Genomic DNA, 27379 nt, shown 5'->3' on the forward strand with positions numbered 1-27379 from the left:
CAAAGAGACAGTCTCTCAGGAGAATAGACGATATTTATAAACCAGAATCTAAAAAATGAATTTTTAATTCAATTGAATAGAATTGATCCACTACGAGCAGTTTCATTTTGTCTTGAGGAAGAGGAGAGAGAGAAAGAAGAGAAAGGAAACTAGGCAAAGTAATACCGAAGAAGGATAAGGATGGGAAGAAGGAAGATAGAGATGAAGAGAATCGAAGATAAAAGTAATCGTCAGGTTACATTTTCTAAGCGCCGTTCTGGTCTTATCAAGAAAGCTCGCGAACTCTCTGTTCTTTGTGATGTTGATGTCGCTCTTCTCGTTTTCTCCAATCGCGGTCGGCTCTATGAATTCTTCAGCGGTGCTTCATCTTCTTCCAGGTTAGTTCTTCAATCTAATTTCCAAATTCATGTTAATTTCAGTCCGTACTTGCTTAATTTTGTTGGTTTTGATATTTTTTGTTGATTTCTGTTTTGATTTGATTTGTTGGTTCAAATGGAGTTGGATTTGATATTACAACGTAGTTCGTACGCATTGCGTTTTTTTTACTATTTGAGTTTCAGATTTTGTTGCTGTTATGGATTTAGGTTTGCTCGATTTGCACTGTTATCGATTTTCTGAGCAGTCGGCGATCGTGTTTTTTAGTTCAGAATTTAAAAACGCTGCCGATTGTAATTAATTTCGGAAATTTTTTTGCCGCTACGAAGGATTTTTACAGGTCGTCGTTTTCTTAAAGCCGTTGATAAATGTTTTTTAACCGATTTTCTTCTTCCGATAACTTATTTTTCTGTTTAGAAATCGAGCTTTGAGGTATCAGGTACTCTACTAACCAAATAATTTGAGTTGCTTTTGTTTTGTTTATTTTTGCTTCTAAATTTCGGAGATACAATGTGATTTTCAAAATATTATGTCAACTGAAATTCTATCAACAATTTTACTTTATTATATTCATTTTTTATTTAATAGTTCTTCCTATGTATAGAGAATGATACATTTTTTTATTGGTTTTTTTACCATTTAACCTTTACTAAAACAACACAATAATATGTAAATATCTATGTCTTAAATAAAAAAAAGAATTTTCTATCTACTTTTAAATGATCTCTGACCCCTCATTGATTTTGGTGTAACATCCAAATGTCTCGTTCTCTATTAAAGAGAGGTATTGAAATATAGAAGTATCTTTAAAAACGCAGAAGTCGCAAATGGTTGAAATAGGAGCAGTGAATTAGAAAAGCAAAGGGACTAGTATTGTCTTTTCCTGTTATTGTCCTTAATGACGTGATTTGGTAAATATTTTAGAGCTTTTACTATATTTAGTAGTGTTAACTTTCCTTTTATGGCAACGATAGTTGGAATTTAGAGGCGTACTTTTATATCAATATATGGCCTTGTTTTAGTAACAAGGTGTTTCCTTATTTGGAAAATTTTGTAAACTTCTTTTAACAAATATTTTTTATCAACTTTTTATCGATTATTTTATGCTTTTAGAAATAATATCGACTATGGGTGTTTGGTAATTGACTTTTACATTAGTTTTTTGATTGGCTGTAGGCTTTTGACTTATTAGTTAGTCAAACAGATTGTGAAAGTGTTTGCTTAACGACTATTAAGCCAACTGAAAATTTAACTTTTAAGTCAAAATAAAAAAACTACTCCAGTTGACTTTTTTGGTTGGCTTTTGCCATGTGATTTCACTTTTTTTTTTTAATGAACAGTCAATAACTAATGTTTAAATTTATCAAACATCTTCATAAATAGCTGGTTTTTTCACCTAACTTATAGGGTAATAAAAACAACCAATATTTTCGGTTGGTCAAAAAATCGGAATTGTTAAATACTCTTATGTTCAACGTATTGAAAGCTTTTCGATCTGTTGAACTCTGAATACTGATGCTATCAGTACCCTATAACCTCTTTTAACATGTAGCGCCCCTAGACTAGCTTATCTTGTTCCCTAGGAATTAAATCAAATTAAAAATAAATTTAGTGGTATAGTAATGAAACATGATAGTATGCACGAGTAGTACTGTCAATTTTGATAGCTACATCTGCTGGCTGGGTTCGTGATAAATTTCGTGCTATTTTTGTTCTCGTACTTGTGTTGATTGTACTGCACTAGTGCATGCATATGATTCCATCTAATTTCGACCATATTTATAATGTATAGTATAGAGATTGATACATATTTCTCGAAAAGCTACTACATTTTGAATTGAAATGTAGTAAATGAAAGAATTGATGTCCTTCGATAAATTGTAGAACAATAAGTATAAATAACATAAATTATAGAGATAAAGTATATTCGATTATTTTAGGTAAATAGGCGATCAAAGTGTTTTACAATGAACTAATTTTGATATGTATACTAATTGGACTAGTCTACTACTAATTATAATCGGGTCTTATGAAATCACAAATAACGTATTGATTAGATGATATTATACTAACTAGATTAGTTTACTACCAAATAACACAAGATGCTTATTGGTATTATGGTGATAGTGTATTGTATTTAATACGGCTGCTAATACCCATGAGAAGCAAAAGGAGGAATCCGCCCGAGGAGGGGCTTGTGTCTGATTAGCTAGTTGGTGAAGTAATAGTTTACTAAGGCGATGATCAGTAGCTAGTCCGAGAGGATGACTAGCCACAATGGGATTGAGACACGGCCTAGACTCCTACAAAAGGGAGTATTGGGAATTTTCCAATGGAGAAAGCCTGATAAACAATGCCTCATGGAGATAGAACGCCTATTGGTTGTGAACTTCTTTTCCTAGATAAGAAGCAGTGTCGGTATCCTGGGAATAAGAGTCGCCTTGTGTTAGCAGTTAAAGAGGGCGTTATCCAGAATAATTGGGCATAAAGCGTTTGTAGCTGGCTTTTTAAGTCCTCCGTTAAACCCCAGGGCTCAACCCTGGACAACCGTTGGAAACAACCATGCTGAAATATGGTAGAGGTAGAGAGAATTTTCGGTGGAGCGGTGAAATGCATAGAGATTGAAAAGAAAACCAACGACAAAAGCACTCTGCTAGGACGACACTAACACACAAAGACGTAAGTTAGGGGAGCGAATGGGATTAGATACCCCAGTAGTCCTAGCCGTGAATGATGGCTGTGCATATTGACTCATGCAGTGTTGTAGCTAACGCGTTAAGTTTCTCGCCTGGGGAGTACCTTCGCAAGAATGAAACTTAAAAGTAATTGACAGAGCGTTCGGGAGATTTAGAGTTGCATTGAAAATAATTAAAAAGTCACTCCTCTCCTTTGTACCCATGTGTTACCACTAAGGTTCTACCATCATCGCTATCAAACTCGCTATCAAATATGTTTGGTATCCCCGGATGTAGAATTTCTAGGGCCACTCTCCTTTTGCATTCTTTTCCACTTTCAACAATCTTTTTTTTATGTACCCCTTAACTTATAATAATGACATATTATTGCCTTGTTGGATACTTGGACCTACTTTTATTCGTCCCACTAGAACTTATATCATTTGCTCTATCTTTTACAAACAACCTTTCATTAGACACATTCTATTTTTGTGTCAATTACTTCTCAATAAGGTTTCTTTGAATCAGATGATTCTTCACATCATCACTACTAAGATTCTTCCTACCATATAGTAATTATTCCTAAAGTAAATGTATCCCTAAAGTTTTTGTAAGATGATGGTAAAAACATAACAAGAAAATAGCTAAATCTTCTTCATTAACAACCATATCAATATTCTACGATTAAAGTGCAAAACTCATCCAAATGTGCCTTAAGAGAATTACCTTCTTCAAGCCTAACATCATAAACACTGTTCGAAAGTAATCTATTAGTCACACTTTTGGCCATGAACAATGACTCAAGTTTATCCCAAATGCCCTTAGTAGTACTCTCTTTCGGAACTTTCCTAAGCACTTCATTTCAAAAACATAATTGGATTGCACTTACGGCCCGTTTGGTACATGGTATTAGACGGCGTTAATGGTAATAAAATTAAGTAATGAAAATTTTGGTTGTTTGGATGCCTTCAATGGTAATGGATGGTAATAAAATAAGGTAATGAAATTACCAAAAAGGGCCATTTTCATTACCATCAAACAACATGGTATTAGGCGGTAATGGTAGTGAAGTATTACTGTGGTAATAAAATAAGGTAACGTTGTTTCGAGCTGAAGAAAAAAAATAATGAAGAAAAAAAAGGTAATGTATGTAATTATCCAAAAAAATATTATTATTAAAAAAAGAATCATTAGATAGAATAATTTAGATACAATAATGCTTTTAGATACAAATATACAATAATGAAACTAAGAGTCATTACCATTTTTTATTACTAACAACCAAATGCAATCAATGGAATATTATCTTCCATTACCATTCTACAAACAAAAGAATCTTCATTACCAATTCTCATATCCATTCCTTCATTACTATTGCCATTACAACATTTCATTCCCATTACTTCATTACCATCAACCAAACGGGCCGTTAAAGCCTCTGAGTCATTTTTCTCCCATTTTGTTGTTGTCATACCTTAGGGCATCTTATTAACACCATCTAAAGCCTTTTGCACTCCATGTTGCACAAGAATGACCTTCATCTTTCACTTGTCATAATCCAAAACTCTGATTTCTACAAGGGGAGATTGAAGAAGAAGTGTATATGCATGCTCCACCAGGCTTTACAGATGAATTTGCCCCGGGAGAAGGATGTAAACTTAAAAGGGCATTGTATGGCTTGAAACAGTCTCCAAGAGCTTGGTTTGGCAGGTTTACCGCAGCAATGAAGAAATTTGGGTATGAACAAAGCCATTCCGACCATACCCTATTCCTAAAGAAAGAAGGTGGGCAGATCACATGTCTTATAATTTATGTAGATGATATAATTATAACGGGCAACAATGAAAGGGAGATAAAAGAGCTTAAGAAGAGGCTTTTCATGGAGTTCGAGATGAAGGACTTGGGAAATTTAAAGTACTTCCTTGGTATAGAAGTTTTCCGATTCAAGAAGGGAATTTTCACTAATCAAAAGAAATACATCTTAGATTTATTAGCAGAAGTAGGGATGATTGACTGCAAACCAGCAGAGACACCAATTGCAACTAATCATAAACTCCAGACGACTCCTGGAGGAGAACCAGCTGACAGGGAGAAGTATCAAAAACTGGTGGGCAAATTGATCTATCTATCTCACACTAGACCAGACATATCATACGCCGTTGGAGTTGTGAGTCGATTCATGCACTTACCACAGATGCCACACATGGAAGCAGTTATGAGAATTCTGAGATATTTGAAAGGCACTAGTGATAGGGGAGTCTTCTTTGAGAAGAATCATCATTTTGATCTCATAGCTTACACAGATGCTGATTGGGCAGGTGATCGAGACAGCAGGAAATCTACATCTGGATACTTTACCCTTATAGGGGGGAACTTGGTGACTTGGAGAAGTAAGAAACAAAAAGTAGTCGCATTGTCAAGTGCAGAAGCAGAGTTCAGAGGGTTAGCAAAAGGAATAACAGAGATCCTATGGCTGAGAAAACTCTTATGCGAATTCGACTTTCTTCAAACAGCTTGCAAGATATTCTGCGACAATAAAGCAGCTATTGATATCTCAGAAAATCCAGTCCAACACGATCGAACAAAGCATGTGGAAGTTGACAGACACTTCATAAGAAAAATTGGAGAAGGAAATTATTAGCATCCCTCACGTAAGATTAGAAGATCAGTTAGCTGATATTCTCACAAAAGCCGTCTCAGTTGAAGTTTTCGAAACTACTTTATCCAAGTTAGGTATTGGAAATCCCATAGCCTAACTTGAGGGGGAGTGTGGAAATATATTTCTCTGATTTGGGAAAATGTATTTTCTGATTTGGGAATAATCTTCTGATTTAGTTACTCATAATAGTGCAATGTATTAAAGGATATTCTGATTTCTCAAGTTTTGTATTTCCTCAATTAGTTCATGAACTTTGTATAAATTAGGGTTGTAATTATAAAGAAAATCACTACAAAACAGTATTCCTTTAACCCTAAAATTAGTCTTCTTTATTCTTCATCTTTCACTTGTCATAATCCAAAACTCTGATTTCTATCGTACTTTTCAATGTCCAACTTCTTTCTATTATACTTTTTAATGTCTAACTTCATGGATGCCACCTATGCTTTAAAATCAATCAAAAAATCACCAAACGACAACATCTATGCTTCAAAATCAATCAAAAAACCACCAAACAACCTCTAAAACCTCAAGCTTTGATACCAATTGGTGAATTAAGCCGCCACTAATTAAGGAACAAAAGTTTAATTCTTAAGAATTAACTTAAACAAACAAACTCCCACAACAGAATTGTATGCAACACAATTAAGACGACCAAATCAAAGTAATGAAAGAGTAAACAAAACCAAAACCAAGCACAATGACTTATGTAATTTACTCCAAATTGCACTATGTCCACAAGTCTAGCCTAAATGTCTTTGTTGCCTTCAAGAATTTTTAGTAGAGTTATTTAGATTATTTCATTTGTAGGAAAGAGCAATTCGATTAAGGTTTTAAGAAAGAATATATATATATATATATATATATATATATATAGTCTTTATATATACTTTTATTATACATTTTGTTAGTTTTATGATGCATAATTAGAGATATTTAGTTTTAAAATTACATCGAAAATTCAGTAAAAAGTGAATGGAAAGAAAAAAGGAATGAGTAGTTATTATTGGTAGCAAAGTTTACACTTCTTAAGATCTAATTTTTAATACTATATTACAACTGATTAAGCCTTTAAATTGCAAAAATTATCCAAATAACTAACTCTTTCTTAATATTTCTTTCAAATTTCTTATTTACTTATAAAATAGTCATAAATTCTTGGTCCTATAATAGCTTACACTTTGTCTTCTTTTGGTTTTATTATAAACCCATTGGCTTGTCGTATATCGATTCAGTCAAAATTACCTATGACCCTTTAATATCAACTACCTCTACATAGTTAGGAACCTACCGACGAATAAGCATAACAATTATATTAAATTTTGCAAAGTGAAGATTTCAATCACTGGCAGGTTACAAACTTACTGGAAAAAAACAAATTAAAGTTTAAAAAGTATAATACTCCATTTGAATTCTAATCAAATTTTTAATCTAAAACGATATAGCTTAAGTTAAACACCAACAACAAAATAAATTAAAAAAAATACAAATACATTAAATATCTATTTAAAATTGGTAAAATCTGTAACAGTAATAAATCAGCTAACTTGGTACTTGAATGTTAAGGTTTCATTTTCAATGTTGGAAATTTTTGGAGATGGAACATTGAAGGTTTCCAGGAAGTCACCTAGTGACATGGCCCAAGCGCAGTTGAATCGGTCGGTGTCGTCAATCTTATATTTTCTCAGCATTTCCGGCATAAGAGGCATCAAGAAGGTTCTAGAATGGTCTAGAGACTGCTAGACTATTCTAGGGTGTTGTAGAAGTATCTAGAACACTCATGAAGGATCTAGAATGATCTAGAATGTGCTATAGGCATCTAGTACATTCATGAAGGTACTAGAGTATGCTAGAAAGTACTAACATACTCAAGAAGGGTCTGGAAGGTGCTAGAAAGTTGCAGCTCTATCTTGTAAATACTAGAACATACTAGAGTAGTATAGAATGGTGTAGTGTATTCTAGAGTATTCTGGGCATGTCTTTCCTTCGCAAGTCTAACCAAACTCATCGGCTTGCACACTTAAAGGGTCGAGTTTAAAGCTGAGCTATAGTGCAATCGTTAGTCATTGACACTAGTGCCGCATGGTTTTCACTAGGTAAATAGCCAGTGACACTAGGAAACTGCTGTGTATTGGAGATTGTGAAAATAAAAATAATGAAAATATGAGCTCTCTGTCTACAATTGCCCACTGTTTTTATACTCTTCTATCTTTGTTTAATTTATTTTCTCATGCGGGTATTGCGTTTTGAACCCTGATCTTGGACATCTCATACCAAAAATCAAACCAGTTGGGCTAACTAATATTAGTGATATGTTGAGCAACCTTTAATATGTAAGTCCTTTAATTCTAGGGCCCTGTTCGGTCGAACTTCCTGAACCGGCCCAGAACCGTAACCCTACAACCCTTAAACCTTGAGAATCTCACGTTGGTTTTTCTTTTGTATCAAGATTTATAAGGCGTTGTTTTATTTGTCTTTTATGGATTCTAACTAATAATATGACATGCATTTAAAATTGACAAAAAAAATAGTAACCTTTGAAGAGTTTTGACAAATGCATTATGCCCAACTCAAAGCTCTTGAGTCTTTTTTTAACCCTTTTTAACTTAAGAGACAAAATGAAGTACACCGATCCCATCAAACCGCTAGTGACGACCCATGAAGATTGTAAGTTGTCCTTACAAACTAGCACAGATCCTTTTAGTGCACTTTGGCTTCACTTATAAGCACTAAGAAAAACTTTTCATGAGATATAAGATTGTTCATTACAAAGCACACTTAACTATAGAATTCTTAGCAAATGGATTTCTTGAAAAGAAAATACAATGTTGATATGGTTAGTTCTATCAACCATTTTTAAAGCTCAAATTCAAGGTATCACAATCATCCCCACTTAAGAATACGACGTCCTTATTGCACCTTAATTTCATAATCTTTTTCCTGTTAGGTACTTTAAAACACATTACTAGCCACATAGTTACGAGGTTGCTCTTATACCACTTGTAACATTTTGATCTCATTAGAGAGTTAATGACTATATATGTAAACACCAAATCACTAATCAAAAGCTAAACACTTATTAAAAGATGGCTCTATATATAGCCTAAGCCCTAAGAGACTACTTAAAAATAACAACTAATTTAGTTACAAAATACAAAACTAATTAATATTGAAATATCAATAATACCCTTGGACCTTTGACCCGAGTAATAACATTACCGACCTCCTGAAGTTCCACCTTGTGCTCAAGGTGGATAAAGAGGATAAAATTTAGCCTTGTGTGTGAAGAGTTTGTCTTTAACAAATTGTGATATCCCCTCCTCAAAACCAAAGACCCAAAAATATATAGCGGTACTTTCTTCCAAACACCCTAACACTTTCTTCTCCCATACTCCGACCAGTGCTGTTGTCCTCACATCGCCGGCTAGCCCCACAGTTTTCGGTGAGAAGCCTGGGATTTCTGGTGGCCTTAAGTTTCTCCCAATCGTCGTCTTCACTTGTCAACCATTCGCCATTCGCCATTGTCTTTTGCCGGCGCCGCCTGCTTGGACCATCCCCAGAACCACCATCATGAGCATCCAAAATGCTCTCTCTTTTCTTGCTTCTTTCTTAAACCTTCTTTATTATTTTCTTATTTCTATTGCTGTGTTTCTCCATGGTTTTTTTTTCTTTATTCTCCTCTCTTATGTATATGTTGAGTTTTGTTTTATTTTTTTTCTTATTTCTTTTTATTTTTTTCCTTTCTTTATTTTCCTTTTACCCAAATTCCTCTTATTCAGCTGGCCTCTTTCTTTATTTTTCTATAACAGGTTCTTACCCATAATGCTCACATTAACTTTTTCCTTTCCCACCACATTTGGGTACTATTGGTATTTTCAATTCTCTACTTGATTTGTTACTTGACCCCCCACATATATCCGGCTCTCTTTCCTTCTGTCCTATATCCTCAACCTTTATACTCTCTTTATGAACGTCGTCTTTTCTTTCTTTATGGAATAAATGTCATTCATTCATCTTTCCTTTCTTGATGCAGGATGAGGAGTGAATATTCTTTGTGACTAATCAAAATGTTCATCACAAATCTCACAAATTCCTTTTCCCAACTTCTCCAACTTCTCATAAATTTCATTGGTTGATTGTGGATTTGAATTGATTGGATGAAACCATTTTGACCAGCCCTTTAAAGCATGTCTAAAGGAGAAATTTCAGGCCCAAGACTCTCGAGAACCCATCAACTTGATTATTTTTTGGACTTCTGCCATCGTTCGCGGTTTTTCGATCACCGGAATCACATCGCTCTAATACCATTAGTAACACACGTTCATTACCCATTATAAAATTGGATAATATAGAACTTCCTCATTATAATCAAAAGCTAAACAATATTAAAAGGGTGGCTCTATATATAGCCTAAACCCCAAGAGACTACTAAAAAATAACTAATCTAATTACAAAATAAAAACCAATTAATAGTAAAATGTCAATAATGCCCCTGGACCTTTGACCCGAGTTATATATACATCAAGCTGGCTCTACAGGCTAACATAAATTCTTTCAGCGCAATTGAGAAAAACTTTCTAGGAGGTTATTTGTAACACTCTGGTCCCATCAAGCACTGTAAAGTATAATGGAAGTGTAAACTGATCCCACAAATCATTATGAGTCCTCCTTAAGAGTGCAATTTGGACCCACTTGTAACACTTTGATCTCATTAAACTGCCAGTGACGGTCCATAAAGGCTGGCCATACAAACTAATATAAGTCCTTGCTTAACCGAAAAACTTTCCAGGAGATTATTTTTAAAACACTAGTATCACACAAATAGTCAATAATTATTTTTAATTTTCTCAATTTTATGACTAAAGTAAGTTACATAGGACTATAATTCTTTTACATAGCTCATAGTCAAAGCATAAATCCGAAGAACGTTCAAGAATAATGACATAATGCTATATCAATTTTTAGAATTTTGGGCTAGTCTTCCTCCTTACATTAGTCATGACCCAGGTTCGTAAGCTCTAAGTCGTGAAAAGTCTTCCTCCCTCATGAGTCGTAACCCAACTTTTACTTTTATCCAAATGTCTGTAGGCCTGTAGCTAACCATAATCACTCTTACAACCTCCTATCATCTTGTAAATACATCCTCATGAAGAATTTAAGATTGTGGAATTTAGGGTTAAGGAATACTATTTTGTATTACTTTCGATTACCATTACAACTTCATTATATACACAAATTAGGAGTTAACTAAGGAAATAATATAACTAGGAAATATATGCTTGCCCTAATACATTTGCTAAAAAAGAGTAACAAAATCAGAATATCAAAAAACAGAATATTCTCAAAAATAATGTATTTCCACACTCCCCCTCAAGTTAGGTTATAGGGTTTCCGATGCCTAATTTGGATAACGTAGTTTCAAAGGCTTCAGCTGAAACTCCTTTTGTAAGGATGTTAGCTAGCTGATCTTCTGATCTCACGTGTGGGATGCTGATGATTTCTTTCTCCAATTTTTCCTTTATGAAGTGTCTGTCAACTTCCACATGTTTCGTTCGATCATGTTGGACCGGATTTTCTGAGATATCAACATCTGCTTTATTGTTGCAGAATAACTTGCATGCTCCTGTTGGTGGAAAGTCGAGTTCGTACAAGAGTTTTCTTAGCCATAGGATTTATGTTATTCCTTTTGCTACCCCTCTGAACTCTGCTTCTGCACTTGATAACCAAGTTAGCATCTGTTTAAGCTATGAGGTCAAGGTGATGGTTTTTGCCAAAGAAGACTCCTCTATCACTCGTGCCTTTCAAGTATCTCAAGATTCTTACCAGTGCTTCCATATGTGGAGTTTGTGGTAAGTGCATGAATCGACTCACGACCCCAATTGCATATGATATGTCGGGTCTAGTGTGAGATAGATAGATTAGTTTGCACACCAGTGTTTTTTACTTCTCCTGTTAGCTGGTTCTTCTCCATGTGTTGTCTGGAGTTTATGATTAGCAACGGTTGGTGTTTCTGCTGGTTTACAGTCAAGCATACCTACCTTTGCTAACAGATTTAAGACATATTTCTTTTGATTGATGAAGATTCCCTTCTTGGACCCGAAAACTTCTATACCAAGGAAGTACTTCAAGTTCCCCAAATCCTTCATCTCGAACTCCATGAATAATTTCCTCTTAACCTCCTTTATCTCCCTCTCATTACCATATCATCTATATAAATGATTAGATATGTGATCCGACCATCCCCTTTCTTCAGGAATAGAGTATGGTCGAAACGGCTCTGTTCGTACCCAAATTTCTTCATTGTTGTGGTAAACCTACCAAACCAAGCTCTTGGAGACTGTTTCAAGCCATACAACACCCTTTTAAGTCTACATCCTTCTCCTGGAGCAAAATTCATTTGAAAAACCAGGTGGAGCATGCATATACACCTCTTCTTCGATCTCGCCATGTAGGAATGCGTTCTTTACATCGACTTGGTAGAGAGCCCAATTCTTATTAGCTGCTATGTCTATCTTGGCAACCGGAAAGAAGGTTTCGGAGTAATCAATCTCGTAAGTCTATGTATATACCCCTTTACCACAAGGCGAGCTTTGTATCTCTCAATAGTTCTGTCTGCATGATACTTTATTGTAAAAACCTATTTGCAACCTACCGATTTTTTCCCTTTAGGTAGCATACACTTGTCCCATGTGCTATTTTTCTTTGAAGCCGAGATCTCATCTTCCATTGCTTCTTTCCACCACGGAGAGCTTCTTCAGTACTGCGGGGCAGGGAACTTGAGTATAGACTTGCTTGGAATGCTACAGCTTGTCTGTGCCAAGTTACTCATCTCTCGGTTAATAGGATATCGAGATATCTGTGATTCGAACTCTGGATCATACCTTTTTGGAGGAACACCTCTTATGCTCCTTGGAGGTAATTCATATCTGCAGGGTGAATTAACAATACCAGATATATCATCATTGGTTTGAGGTTCAGGTTCAGTTAATACTTCTTGAAGCTCATAGACAACTTCTTGATCATTAGATGCTTCTGACAAGGTAAGGGAGGCCTGAAGAGAAAGTAATACTATGTTTTTCGTAGCAATGTCTGTGGGACTTTTCTCTTTGGGGTTCAGATCATTAGTTACAGAGTGTGTAAGTCAGCTCAAGTCATCACATGTAAGTCTCCCCCTGAGGACGAAGCTGGGAGTAAAAATAGGAATACTCAAAGAAGTCACAATCCATTGTGGCATACAGCTTATTCTGAGTCGGATCAAAGCAGCGATATCCTTTTATATTAGTACCATAGCCCACAAATTAACAGCACGGGGTTCCAATTTATTCCGAGCAAGTTTTGGGTAAATGGACATACACAACACACCCAAAGATCCGAGGGATAAGGAGTGGAAAGAGGGAACAGTAGTGTGGGTACGAAGGACTTCGAGGGGTGTTGTGAACTTGAGAGTTTTAGAGGGTAGTCTGTTTGTGAGGTAGGTGGCAGAGGCAATAGCTTCAGGCCAAAAATAAGATGGGACATCAGCTTCAAATAAAAGGGCTCGACCTATTTCAAGGAGAGCACGATTCTTTTGTTCAGCTATGCAGTTTTGTTGTGGTGTGTGGGGACAAAAAGTTTGGTGAATGAGGCCATGGGTTGTGAAGGAATTTTCCATATGTTGGTTCATTTCCCATGTGTTGGTTCATGTATTCCCCCCATTGTCAGATCGAAGTATTTGAGGTTTAGTTTTAATTTGCATTATAGAACTTGACAAAAACTTCAAAAACCTCATATTTGTGTTTCAAGAAATATATTCAACACATTCTAGTACAATCATCAACAAATGAAACAAAATATGAATAACTTTGTTTACTAAACTCAGGAGTAGGGCCCCAAACGTCAGAATGTATCAAAACAAAAGGTTCACTGCTATGATTAGAACTAGGAGAGTAAGAATGTTTGTGACTTTTTGCAAGGACACAAGCTTCATAATCTAAGACTACATTACTTCTAGTTAATGACGGAAAAATATGTTTCAGATACCCTAATGATGGATGTCCTAGACGTCGATGCCAAGTCCATAATTAACGATCAGAGAACCCATGAGCAAGCAAAGTGTGACTCGTTTGAATCGCCTCATCCACATAGTACAAACTATTTCGTTCAGTACCACGACCAATAATCCTCTCTGTCTGAGCATCCTGCAAAACACAACCAGAAGAAGACATAAGCACAGTACAATTTAATTCCCGAGTCAATTGGCTAATAGATAACAACTTATAAGATAAGCTATGAATTAAAAGACAATTGTTAATTTTGAGAGAGGGAGAAATAGTAACGGGCCCAGATTGATCAACACTCACACGCTTCCCATTAGCCGTTTGAATGTAGATGCAGGTTTTTTTATTAGTGGACCAAGTTTATGGGTGTCACATGGGGTCATGGGTTTTGCGAGATTATAGGTGGATTTATAAATGGGCAGGTGGTTATTTGTGGGCTTAGGGTTGTGGGTGTTCTGTGGGATTGGGAGTGTGTTCTATGATACCAGGGGAGTGTTCGGTGGTTATTTGTTTTGCTTCTAGACCCTTCCCTCTTTCTCTCTCTTCTGGTCAGTCTCCTTCTCTATGTTTTGTTTCACCTTTGACTCTATTATTACCTTCCTCTGTCTCTGTGTAGATGGTTGGTTTGCTGGTGGGAAAGGGAACCCCGGTGGCCAAGTGAGCCTTGCTGCCGGTTTTAGCTTACTGAACCTTGGTGGCGGCTTTTTGTTGTTGGTGTTCCTCCCACAACTCCGGAAAGCCGATTAACTTGAAACATCCTTCCTTTGTTTGACGACTACCTCCACAGTGACTACATCTCAGGTGAGTTTTGTCCTCCCTATCACGCCAGAATGAGGCATCCGACGGCGTTTAACGGCCAACCCATTCCTTATTTCTGAGGGAATTTTTCCCTGTGATGAAGTGTGGGTCATAATCCCACGCCCTGACATTTCACGCCTAATTGTAGCATAGTCTACATTTCAACTGTTGGGAGTGGGTCTTGATTTAACAAGTTTTTTTTTTGTCAAAGGTGTTGTGAATCCCAGCCAAAAACTGGAATAATCGTTGCTTTTGAATGAAACTGTTGAAGATTGTGAATCTTCAGCATGTGTCATTGGATTTGGTTGCTGTCGGTCCATTTCCTTTCAGATTGTGGTTAGTTTTCCACAGAAGATCTCCAAAGGGTCTTTATTCTATTTTAGACTGTTGGCTTGAGAACTCAGATCAAAGATCTGGAGTTCGAACCCTCCACTGCTCAATAGGACTTCAATCCCTCTCCATAAGTCCCTTGGAATTGTGTAATCAAAGAACTGGTTTATGAGATTGGTGTCGTGTTTGAAATAATCCAGGACAGAACTATAGAGTCCTTTTGCTTCCATGCTCTATAATTTGGACCCGAGATGCTAGAGGGATCGTCTATGATGTGGCTCATATGTCCCCTGCATTCTAAAGCGATCTGCATCATTTTACACCAAGTTGTGTAATTTTGGTGATATAGTTCGAGGGTTGTGTTTGGTTTGTGCATCTATTGAAACAGTTTGAGTATTTGTTGTTCCATTTATTCCATGGTTATGAGTAGTTTCGGGTCGGTTTCTGCCACTGTTCCTAGTGAAGCTGTTCAAGGTAAATGATGATAACCAACGGTGTTGTCGATCCCAAAAAACACCTTTGGCTCCGATACCATAAAGAATTTAAGAATGCGGAATTTAGGGTTAAGGAAAAATACTGTTTTGTATTACTTTTTTTTTTTAATTACTTTTGATTACCATTACAGCTCCATTATAATACACAAATTAGGAGTTAACTAAGGAAATAATATAACTAGAAAATATATACTTGCCCTAATACATTTGCTAAAAAAGAGTAACAAAATCAGAATATCAAAAACAGAATATCTTCAAAAATAATATATTTCCACACGTCAAACCACTTTTACTAGTCACTATTTTCACTAGCCAACCAAAGACACCGAATAAATGTGTGATGAGTTTTTCCGTCTCCTATTAGGATTGAAAGCATAAAAAACTAACATAACATGCTTATTTAACTCTAAGAAAGCATACAAAATATTTAATTTTGCTCTTAAAAGTAAGGCTTCTACAACAGCCATTCAAGCTATAGATTCATGCCCGTTCATGCCAATTACATAAAGCTAAGTATAGTTGACTTTGTGCAAGATTATAATCTGTTGAATGAGTGTTACTACCTTTAACTTTACCTTTTTACCCTTATGCAAAAATTAACCCACCCTCTATTGATTGTTTGTTATTTGTATTTTTAAACTATGAAATTACCTAGAATGTTAATTTTTTCTAATATCTAATGGTGCTATAGTTTTTACTTATTTTAACTTGATATTTTTCATTAGTATTTTTCTTTTCTCCATTTTTCAATTTTAGGAGATAACTATAATATTCATTTAATTTATACATGTTTAAGGTATTTTGTAAGATGAAGGATGATACAATTACAGTTCATATTGTACTTTTTTCCTTTTTTATCTATAATTAATATTTTTATTTATTTTCGATTTCATTGGAAGGACATGGAGGAGAAAGAACTACAAGTGCTATACCAGAACTTATGCAAGATGAGACATTTAAAACAACTACATTGCCCCTAAATTGGGAATCACAGATAACTTTTCCATTTCAAGATAAATAGAAATCTTGAAATTTATGTACTATGTTTTGACTTCATGGTAAAGTCCTAAAAACTATTTTGTAAGAACATACACATTTTGAACATATTTTTCAAAAGCATCCTTTTAAGACACCCTAAAAACAATTACCTCACTTTTAATAGATGTCTAAATATATGCTATAAACTTTAAAACAACTCTAAACTTGGATAGATTTATTATGCTATACATCTTGAAACTCCTCTCTTTAATAAGATAAAGAGAAACCTTATAGTTGTAAAATAAACTTTAAAATAACTTTAAACTTTGATAGATATTTAAACTTTATAGATATATTATATCTATACATTTTGAAACAACTCTTTAATAACATGAAGAAAAACCTTATAATTATTTAACCCAATGAAAAACTATTCAAAGTAATATGCCTTTACTCAAATATGTAAAATTAGATCTTTTCATTATATATTATTAAATTCACTTTAATTTTGCTTGATTTTTAAATTGCCAAAAAATTACCTTGCTTTTAACAATTATACTAGTTTTAGCTTTTAAGGCTGTCACCATATGTTAATTTGTTAATATATAAGATAATCGACTTGCAAGGAGTAGAAAAAATCCTAAACCCCTTCTCATATAGGAAAAATGGTAAAAACAAACATGATTTTCAATTAAAGATTAACAAGGTGGAAGCTTAATCGGAATCAATTAGAATTTTTTTGTATGATCGATCAGTATAAACATCAATGCGGAGATGAAAAAGAATTTTTGAACCTATAAAAAGTGAAATTTGTGCTTGTGAAAATCATCGAGTAAGAGATGAAAAAGAAGACCCAAAATTTTGCGAACAATATAGAGTCAAAATTGTTGTTATATTAAATTAGCATGCCCAATATCTCACGTGTGGTATTTGAAACTTTTTTGGATAAACCTCTAAAAGATTTAGAGGCCTGATATACTGCGATGTGTGATTTAATCATTATAATTTTATAAGCTCGAAATGAAAAACTGTCATCCCATTCAATACAAAAGGGAGGCCCAGGCTCTGACATGGTTCCTGGGCAGAAGAACATGAAGCTCAGAATCATGGGGTATTCAAACTCCCATATGCAAACGGAATTGGTCAATGGTCAATTTCGTGACGAAGAAATGGTTAATTTCTAGTGGAATTGACCATTCTTCTTCATTGAGAAAGATATTTGGTGCACATATGCAAGCAAATAGGTTATAATTACTACCCATGCATATAGGCTTAAAAGGCTAAGATCTTTTTCAGATGCAAGCCCAACCCTAGATAGAACCTAAATGAAAAAAATTAAACCAAATTTATAATAGAGATAGTTATAGTCATGAACCCAATAACCTTCTTAAGTCTTAATCCAGAAAAGAAGGAATGTAACATACAGACCATACTCATACCCCTTCTAAGGAGAGGGCAAAGAGGTCTACGTGCAAAGAAGAAAGATGAGTGGCATATAGCTCGTCTAGGGAGCACCTACTACTAAAAATCACATTAGATTTGTAATTGCGCCATTAGAAACGTAAATGTAAATACGTAGCACAAAAAGGTAAATAAAAAGCTGAAATAATAACTAAGGTCGAAACGAGTTAAGGGTTTGTGACTATCAATAGTCTAAAACAAATATATACGACGTCTCTAACTACTCCTATCTCTGATTAGGTCCTTAGAGGAGCACAACTCCAGCAATTCAATTTTTCGTTCTCTTGGGTCTACCTCAAGTTTTGCAGCCTTCCACTATAAGAATTTCCAACGTCTCCAACTTTTGTAATGTCTGCAGTCTTCCTCTTCAAATGTTTAAACCACTTCTATATGATTTTACGCAACTTCAGCGACGCCACCCTTTACCTCTCTCTCCGCTCCAAGTCCTTAACTTTATCCATTCTTGCATTTTCATCTATACTATATTGAATTTTTGTCCATAAGACTTCTTTACAAGCCAGCGTTCTATCCTAATACATCTTAGTACATCAAAGAATTCATCTTTTTAATGGAGAACTTCTTATCACCGAGCACCTTAGTGACCGTTCTAATTTTTCCAACCGACTTGTATTCGATAAAGATAACATATCCATGAAGCTTTTCCCATTAAACTTGATTGTACAAGGCAACAACATCGTAACACCTTTCCTTATGTACACCTTTGTATTATTTTACTGATCCATCCTACATCACATAGAACTTGCAGCTCAAAAATTCTATTTTCCTACACTTAAAGTAGCCTCTTAAAGTAGCCTTTTACCTTCTTAGATCGCCCTCTACTCCCTTAACTTCGCGTTCATGTCCTTAAGAGTTTCTCGTACAAGCACGGTGTCATCAGCAAATAGCAGATGACATAGTTTTCCAAATAGATTTTTAAAGCGCATTTAAGATGATGTCAAAGATGAAAGAGCTAGATATCGATCCTTAAGCCCACTTTTACCAATTTAAGGCTCCTAAATAGGTATTCTGACGGCTTCCGACAGCTTCTTGTTCTTCCCATCCTGACAACAGAAGAGTGTTAGTCAAAGTAAAAGGATCGAACAAGTCGGACTCCATAGGCAATTCCAATTGCCTTTGGGGGAGGAGGAAGAGGAGATTTGTCCGTCTGTGCCTTTCTCTTGCGAGATTCGGCCAATTATCTAGGCCAAGTTGAGAGAGTTCATGATTTCAAGATATTTTTTCTGCAACTCCTCAAAGGCCATCACCGCAAAAGGAAGAATTCAGATCAGTAGTTGAATATGAAAAGAACAATTAATAAGGGCTCCAACTCATCCTGATGATACTTCAGACTAAGGCCCAAAGTAAACAAAAATAATAGATCATTCTGAAGGTAGTCTGGGTTCACCACAAAATTCCTTTGAACCAAAATTGGCTTAAAGCCCCCTAATTCTACTTCCTTAGTAGCATGCTCTATAATCAAAAATTCCTCTAAGTTACATTGGGGAACGTTGTTGTTGAATTGAAAGTTCGACTGCTCATCGTGACTTGTCTTGACAGGCCATGGATCGGCTCTGTACAAAAAGGCGAAGTCATTTCTGAAGCGCTTCATGCTATCTCTCAATCCCTCAACGATAACCTAGGCCTTGAGCCGCTGCACATCTTCTAAGTCTAAATATATACCTAAATGCCGTTAGAGTCGACTCTATACCTATTGCTATACAAATCATTATGAAAGCTATAATACAGCTCCAACCATTGGGATACAACTCGAACACCGCTATGTTGTAGGAGTCGAGAACCACTATGGCGAAGGGGTGGAAGGGAAACCTTAAATTCGTCTCCATGGCGTCCTTGTAAACGCCGATGCACACTTCAAGCACATGTTTAGTGTTGTCCTTCTTTCCCGGCTTCACTAAAGAATATTCGTCCGGCAAGGCCCAGCGCTCCCTGACCAAGGATAACTCCTTATCAAAGGTCGTACTCCAGAAGAGCCAAATATAGTAAAGGTTAAAAGACTAGAGCCCGGAAAATACTTCAGCCCATCGTAGTAAGGATTCTGACCCAAGTCTGCCCGGAAAATACTTCAGCCCATCGTAGTAAGGATTCTGACCCAAGTCTACTGATTAGCCTGTTGAAGTACATTTTGATAGTAGATCTTGGATACGGCTTGTAGGAGGGGGGAACGACCGTTCTACACTCTAAACTACTAGGATCAATCTCATAACGTCCGGAGGCAAAAGCAACAGTAGGTTCCCAAGGAAGAGGGTGTAAAACTTCCGGGTAATGTACAGAGAGTCCTTACATGACTCATTTATGTCGTTCTCGGTGGCATATTTATATACGACTAAAAAATCAGTGTGTACATCAAAATTGTCAAAGTTATATTGTGAAAAAGAATAATCGGCCATTATTTTTATACAAAGCCTAAGAACAAGAAATAACATATCTGAAAGATTTAAGTCCTAGAAAGAAAGCTTGGAAATTGAGAGGATTCTTGGATTTTTCTTAGAATTTGCTCTGAAAACAAAATAAAGAAATGAGGAAAATGAGGGAAATGAGCTCAAGTCCCATATTTATAGGAAAAAAGGGTGAACAGTAAAATGGACACATTTCCCACACGTTGAAGCTGTCAGTAAACTATTCGGGCCCTCCCTTGGATGGACTCCAATGGGGTTCAAACAATATTTCAAGCTTGGGGCTTCAAGGGGCTCATTAGCCCAAGTATTTTCAACCTGGGGGCTCATTAGCCCCTCAAATTAATTAATTCGGACTCCCTAGGAGATGGGGATTCCTATCTTATTCGGCACCCCTGCTATATTTGACAGGTGCCTCTACTTATTCGGCCCCTCTCTTGGATGGACTCCAATGGGGTTCGAACTACGTTTCAAACTTGAGGCTCATTAGCCCGTGAATTCAACTCTGGGGCTTGTTAGCACCTTACATTAATTAATTTGGACTCCCTAAGAGAGGGGGAGTCCCATCTTATTCGGCAGGTGGTTCTACTTATTCGGCCTACTCCTTGGATGAACTCCATATGGGTCTGAATTATGTTTCAAACTAAGAATTTTCAACTTTGGGGCTCATTAGCCCCTTACCATAATTGATTCGGATTCCCCATGAGAGGGGGAGTCCCACCTTATTCGGCACCCCTGCAATATTCGTCAGGTGCCTCATCTTATTCTATCCCTTCCTTGGATGGACTCTAATGAGTTCCGAACTATGTTTCAAACTTAGGGCTCATTAGCCCAAGAGTTTTCAACCTTGGGGCTCTTAGCCCCACTCATTAACTGATTCGGACTCCCCATGAGAGGGGGAGTCCCACATTATTCTGCACCTCAACTATATTCGGCAAGAGGCTCATCTTATTCTGCCCCTTCCTTGGATGAACACCAATGGGGTCCAAACTATGCTTTTTAATTAGGCCTATTAGCCTAAGTGTTTTCAACCTTGAGGCTCATTAGCCCCACACATTTAACTAAATCGGACTCCCCAGGTGAGGGGGGAGTCCTATCTTATTCGGCAGGTGCCTTACTCAGCCAATAGCAGTTCGGCGTTCTGTTATATAAGTTGGACCCTCGCATGGGGAAGTCCACATTATTCGGTCATAAAGAGTTCGACCACTAGCATATCTCTAATCTTGTGATTGATTCGAACTCCTCTCAAAGAGATCCAGGAGTTCAAGTATTCGGCATTTTCTCGGATAGGCTAGAATGTAAGTCCGGCCCCTATAGGCCGAAAACCTAATAGCCTCTGATATTCACAGCCACTCCAAAGGAATGCTATCTTTCTCTGATTGATGATTTCTTTCGCATAAAGCCTGCCAACAATTATGTTTGACGCCCTTTGTGCGTGGGGCTAATGTTATTGGGTCAACTAACACCGATTTGATGGGCCAGGTCAAAAGGCCCAACGATCTTGAAAGTCGGTCACAACCTTCAGAAATCCCACCTTCAAGGGCGAAGTTACCAAAATGTCCTTTAATCAGTCACCCAAGGTCATTTATTGCCCTATAAATACCCTTATTTATTGCCATTTATAGTATTTTTTTTCTCTCTCTAAAAACCACTCTCCCAACTACTTGCATTCACTTCTTGCTTCACATTTCGACTACTGACTTGAGCGTCTGAGGGGCTTTCCGGGAGACCGTCCCCGAACAAGTAACTCTATTCGTTTTGCAAGTCATCAGCCGATCCCGATTCGGATCCTTCCCCAGCAGGACCCATTGTCATAAACAACTCCTTCCTCTTTGAATACATTTGACCCGATTTCTTTAGCAGAACCGCCTATATTTGAATGTCATTTATCTCTTCTCTTCAAAGTTGGACTATTATGTTTAAAATTTTGGTGTTATCTTTTGCATTGTGCTTGTATACCCTTGCCATTGGTTTAAGACTTTATTTTTCCTCTAGTTTGTCTCAGGTTCTTGAACGCTATCAAGATTCCATTGCAGCCGAAGGCAAGGCTTTAATAAATGCTGAAGAAAGGAAGGTAATATAAGCATCTTATTTTACACACATGCATGCTCCACACCAAGGCTTATGTTTGTGGCAAGTCTGAACTTTAAAGCTTTGTCCACCGAGTGTTCGAAACACCTTATACTTGTAGAGCAGCATAACACAACAATGAGTCGGCATATATCCTTTTCGTTGCTGCAGTTTCAGGAAGACGGATATTTGTAGAAGTTATTGTTGCATCTGTTTTTTAGTACAGTCATGCCTAGTTGGTTGATATGTTTGTGCACGCCCTGTTGAGTGCCAACACCTTGATCCTTATTTTCAGTTGTCCGTAACATTGAAATATTTTCCAGCTAGGGTCATCGTGCCACATGAGGCAATCGCCCCATCTGATGGAATTAAGTGTAATATAATTCAACAGCTGATTTGCTTTTGACTCAAAAATAGCCCAAATACGAATCATAATTCATCTTTTTCAATTTGCGGATCATATGACACTAGATGGGCTAGTCACCCATTTTCTGATATTTCTGATGTTTTTATGCCCGGAGCTGCCTAATGTTCCATCCTTAAAAATATTAGATGTAAGATTTGATTTTCTGAAGGTATACACATTTTAAAGGATATTTTGGATGCAAAACAGTTTACCTTTTGTGTTTAATCTTTGCCGAGTGTTTATCATCCTAGCACTATAACCACGTTGATAGTGATTTAATTTATGATAGTATACCGAGCTGTGTCTCAATCTCAACACCCAGCAGGAATGCAGAAACGGGGCTCTGCCTACTACAAATATTTATTATTTTCACTCTTTATAGCTCTCTTCTTTTCTCTAACAGGAGAGCTCCAATTTGAACTGTACAGAAATCCAAACATTTGGTGAGCTTGTGAAAACTGTTGGAAGGCAAGTACTCAGATCTCTTTTTCTCCTTTGAAGATGACTACTCTGTATAGCCCATGATTATTAATTATCTAAACATTCTATACAGATGTCTCGAAAGCCCTGATGTTGACAACCTTAGTATAGATGATTTCGTGAAGATGGAGAAACAACTAGCTGATGCCCTTGTACAGACTCGTAACCGAAAGGTCCTCCTCTTCCCTTGTATAAGTTCTTTTGTCTAAGATATTAGGTTTTGATTTAGTGAGCTAAACATGGTTCATATGGCGCGACAGGCTATTGAGGTTCCTGTTTCCTTGTTTTGTAAGACGAACTCATTTCTTTCCTGTAGTAAACATGAAATCCTACACTCGACTTCTTTTCATTAATGTCATTCTCCTCAGAATGTGTTGCAATGCCAAAGTAGTCTTTATATATAAGCTAATGTTGACAAATGGCCTTATTTTTGGAAAAAGTACTAGTTACTACCTAAGGTATGCGACTGTTGGCAAAAGAATCTATATTTATTTCGTTTCTGCTTCTACCTTATTACAAGTTTCAGATATATCCATCACCTTGAGCCTCCTCTTGGTGTGCTTTTGGAGAATGAGTGGACAATCACGTAACTTTTGGATTTTCTGAATTTTGTGCCTTAGGTTCTTATAAAGCAACGACGCACTAGGCAAGAAACATGCTGCAAACAAGGATACAGCAGGCCCATCTGTCGCTGGATCGAAACAAAAGTATCAAAGTTCTCGCATGAAGAAGAAAGAGTTCAAGCAATTATCTAGATTTTGATGAAAAAGATGATGTTCAAGACTGTGACAAACAAATTTCTCCAAAAGGAACATCATCGAGAAATCAAGCAAAGGAAGAGGAACATGGATACTACTGGGTATATGTATAGTCCATCATGGGGATCTTCGACAATAATGTAGAACAAATCGAGAGAAAACGAGATATGTCCCTGCTTTTACATGTGGAACACTTGGGCTTTCTTGGGGATGAGTTGATGCACGCAATAATACACAACATGGTCGACACATTGGCTTAGCTTAGATGGTTGACATGCTTGTTACAAAATTGTGACACAGATTGATGGTCTTAGGAATCATTATCGTCTTGCATCACTTTTAGTCAAACCTTTTCAGCTTCTGGGGTGGTATTCGCGGAGTCATAGATTGCATAATCAAACATGTTTTAAGGTTCATTATCGTCTTGCATCTCTTTAGTCGAATCTTTTCATCTTCTGATGGTATTTGTAGAGTCGTAGATTGCATAATCAAACATGATTTACCGTAAATCATTGTTGTATATTTCACTATTCTTACAGTATGATATCAAAGTTCTAGAAACAAGCCTAATTTCTATGGATTTTTGATAGACTGTATGGCAAGCATCCTCAGCAGTCATGTCCTAAGTAACTAGCAATTGTATCTACATCTATAACAAGTTACGTATATGCCACATTTGATAACCTAATTTGATAAACAAAATAAGAATTAGTAAGATCTCATACCACATCATCAGTTTTCTCTGTATTGCAAAGACCGTCAAGCATCTTAGCTAAGCAAATTCTCACTTTTATGAACAAAGTAAGAATCCGCTTAGCTAAGATCAAAGAAACTGAAGAAAATTGGTATATAGTATGAGATCTTACTGATTCTTATTTTGTTTATCAAATTAGGTTATCAAATGTGGTATTTGTTCTTGGCATACACATCTTGTAACTTGTTATAGATGTATATATCATGCTGGTTTCGAGTTGAAGTCGCTTGTCATACAGTCCATCAGAAATCCATTAATATTAGGCTTGTTTCTAGAACTTTCTTATCATACTATAAAAAAAAAGTGAAATATGCAACAATCATTTACCTTAAAAAACGCTTGATTATGCGGTCTACGGCTCTTCAAATACATCAGAAGATGAAAAGGTTCGACTTAATAGAAATGCAAGGCGATAATGATTCCCAAGACCACCAAACTATGCCACAATCTTGTAACAAGCCTATCAACCATCTTAACTAAGCGGATGTGTCGACTATGTCAAGTATTATTGTGGGCACCAACCCGACCCCAAGAAAGCCCCAACATAAATCTCGTTTTCCTTCGATGCGTTCTACAGTATTGTCGAAGAATCCCCTAAAGTTTACCGATGATGGACCATACATATATACCCAATAGTACCCATATACCCCTTCCTTCGCTTGATTTCTCGATGATGTTCGTTTAGAAAAATTTGTTTGCGACAATCATGAGGATCATTTTTGTCATCAGAATTTTGATAATTGATGGAACTATTTCTTCTCCCCCCCTCTTCATGCGAAAACTTTGATATTTTCGGTTTGATCCAGCAACAGATGGTCCTGCTGTATCCTTGTTTGCAGCACGCTTTTGGAAAAAATGTATGGCCAATCACATAATCCTTTCAATTAGATGCGCTTTCTAAATTTAAGCACCTAAGTCATCCCTCCAATTTACCAGCAGCCGTCTCAGACATCGTTTTAGCTTGTTTGTCCCAATACACCAAAATACAAGAAGTCTCTCTTGAAATTGTTTAGCTGCTCTAACTTGCTTGTACCAGAACTCCAAACTCAACATGTCCATTCTGTAATCGGTTAAGCTTGTTTATCATAGAACATTGTTCGCCGACTGTTGTTTTCTATTGTTCTTATCAGACTCAGCTGATGCTAGAATCTCTGGTTACACTCCGTGAACAGGTACAACGGCTCTATCCTTTAACTAGTATCATCATCTGATTAGAGCGGTGTTATACTTCTATTAGTTAGAGCTCAATCCTCTTTAAGTTCACAAATAACTTTTCAAGGGACTGATGCCTTAATATTTGAACAAAATGCTGTCTGTTCTTGGTCTGCTGTTGGGATTTGTAAGTAGCTCGCTGCTCGTAGACTGTAGCACTTCAACAAAGTAGTAGAAAGCCTCTCCAAGAGGCGTCTCTCAGGCCCAACCCGACAAAGCTTAATATATACTCTTACTTTATATTTTCCTTTATGGACCGACTGAATTTGAGAGACCATCTTTCACAAGAATTTGTGTATACTTGTAACTTCTTCAAAGCACTTGGACCCTCTTGTGATTCCAAGGGATTTAATTTATTGTTGATTGTTCTTGTCCCTTCCCTCGTTAAATTTTTCGGCTAGGTGATCAATGCAGTTCCGTAGTGTCCTCGTTCATGGTCAATGGTTTCTAAGATTCTCCATTCATGTGGATTGAAATCATCTTTTTTGATAAAAGTATGGTCTGCCATCATTCAACCCTCCCAAATTGGATATATTTGGGTAATGATAAGCTGAAGCTAAGAAATTCAAACCCAAGAGACATAGGTTCAATATTTTTCTAAACCAAGTAGCAAACCTACTACCAGCCATTTCTGATCTTAAAAATAATAATTATGGACATGAATGCAAGCTCATGTTTATCCTGCTTCAATTTGCTGCATCCGTTTCTACCTTAACTGCAATCTCTCTTTTGACAGGAAAAGACTCTGAAAGCAGAAAACGAGCAGCTAAAGAAAAAGGTAGACCGTAAACATGATCTGTAGAAAAATAACGGTAGCCTAAACGTATAAAAATAAAGCAGCCTTCATATTCATTTGTGGATTGCAGGTTGCAACTTCGATTGCCACATCAAAGAATGGAAACAAATTAGGATGTGACGGCATAATTGATTTGAATGCACATTTGCCATCCTCGCAGCTGAAAACGACACTTCCTTTGCTGTGGTAACTGCTGTTCGGAGTAGCAGCTAAGCATTGAGCATCCTTTTTTCGCAGCAAGGATGCTAATTAGGCGGTCTATTCGGAACCGGAATATCATTGTATTTGACATCAAGCGTGAATTCGCACATAATTTGACTCGATTCTTCGATCCAAAATTTTCACTCTATGATTGTCCTCTATGTAATTGCACTATTCTATCCACTATGTACAACTATTTTACTACACCAGTGTAATTACGCCATAGTCAATGTAATAAAACAGAAATTACCCAGTTGATCAAATGGTTTTTATGCAAAAACCTATGAGCAAGACTGGTCTAATCCAGTGATCTCGGAATCATGGGTATCTCCTCCTCGGCTGGAATTATTCAGGTTTTACCGACCTAAAATACTAGAATACGAACTCGATATCATTCTATTATACAAGAATGAGACAACAATGTCAAAGTCTTAATTGAAATCGACAACGAATTATTCGTCCAAAGTGACCGTCCACATATT

General features: G+C 36.5%; 1 protein-coding gene across 3 annotated transcripts; it reads left to right on the plus strand.

Annotated features, from left to right (window-relative positions):
• Positions 1-49: 49 nt before the first annotated feature.
• On the plus strand, positions 50-27177 carry LOC130820628 (agamous-like MADS-box protein AGL27). 3 transcript variants are annotated; one of them, XM_057686073.1, is made up of 7 exons: positions 50-377; positions 22216-22294; positions 23100-23164; positions 23250-23349; positions 25819-25860; positions 26637-26678; positions 26767-27177. In XM_057686073.1, exons 1-7 carry the CDS (start codon positions 181-183, stop codon positions 26884-26886), a joined length of 645 nt encoding a protein of 214 aa, XP_057542056.1. In that variant the 5' UTR covers positions 50-180; the 3' UTR covers positions 26887-27177. The 3 variants fall into 3 exon arrangements, with proteins under 3 accessions (XP_057542056.1, XP_057542057.1, XP_057542058.1); XM_057686074.1 differs by lacking the exon at positions 25819-25860; XM_057686075.1 differs by lacking the exons at positions 26637-26678; positions 26767-27177 and having other exon boundaries at positions 77-377; positions 23797-25861.
• The last annotated feature ends 202 nt before the right edge of the window (positions 27178-27379 follow it).

Source organism: Amaranthus tricolor, chromosome 8, assembly GCF_026212465.1.
Source record: "Amaranthus tricolor cultivar Red isolate AtriRed21 chromosome 8, ASM2621246v1, whole genome shotgun sequence".
Classification (NCBI taxonomy): Eukaryota; Viridiplantae; Streptophyta; class Magnoliopsida; order Caryophyllales; family Amaranthaceae; genus Amaranthus; species Amaranthus tricolor.

Coding starts and splice junctions, on each gene's coding strand:
- LOC130820628 (XM_057686073.1), top strand. CDS start 181: ATGGGAAGAAGGAAGATAGAGATGAAGAGAATCGAAGATAAAAGTAAT. Junction 378..22,215: donor GGTGCTTCATCTTCTTCCAG/GTTAGTTCTTCA, acceptor TTTTTCCTCTAG/TTTGTCTCAGGTTCTTGAAC. Junction 26,679..26,766: donor ACGAGCAGCTAAAGAAAAAG/GTAGACCGTAAA, acceptor TGTGGATTGCAG/GTTGCAACTTCGATTGCCAC.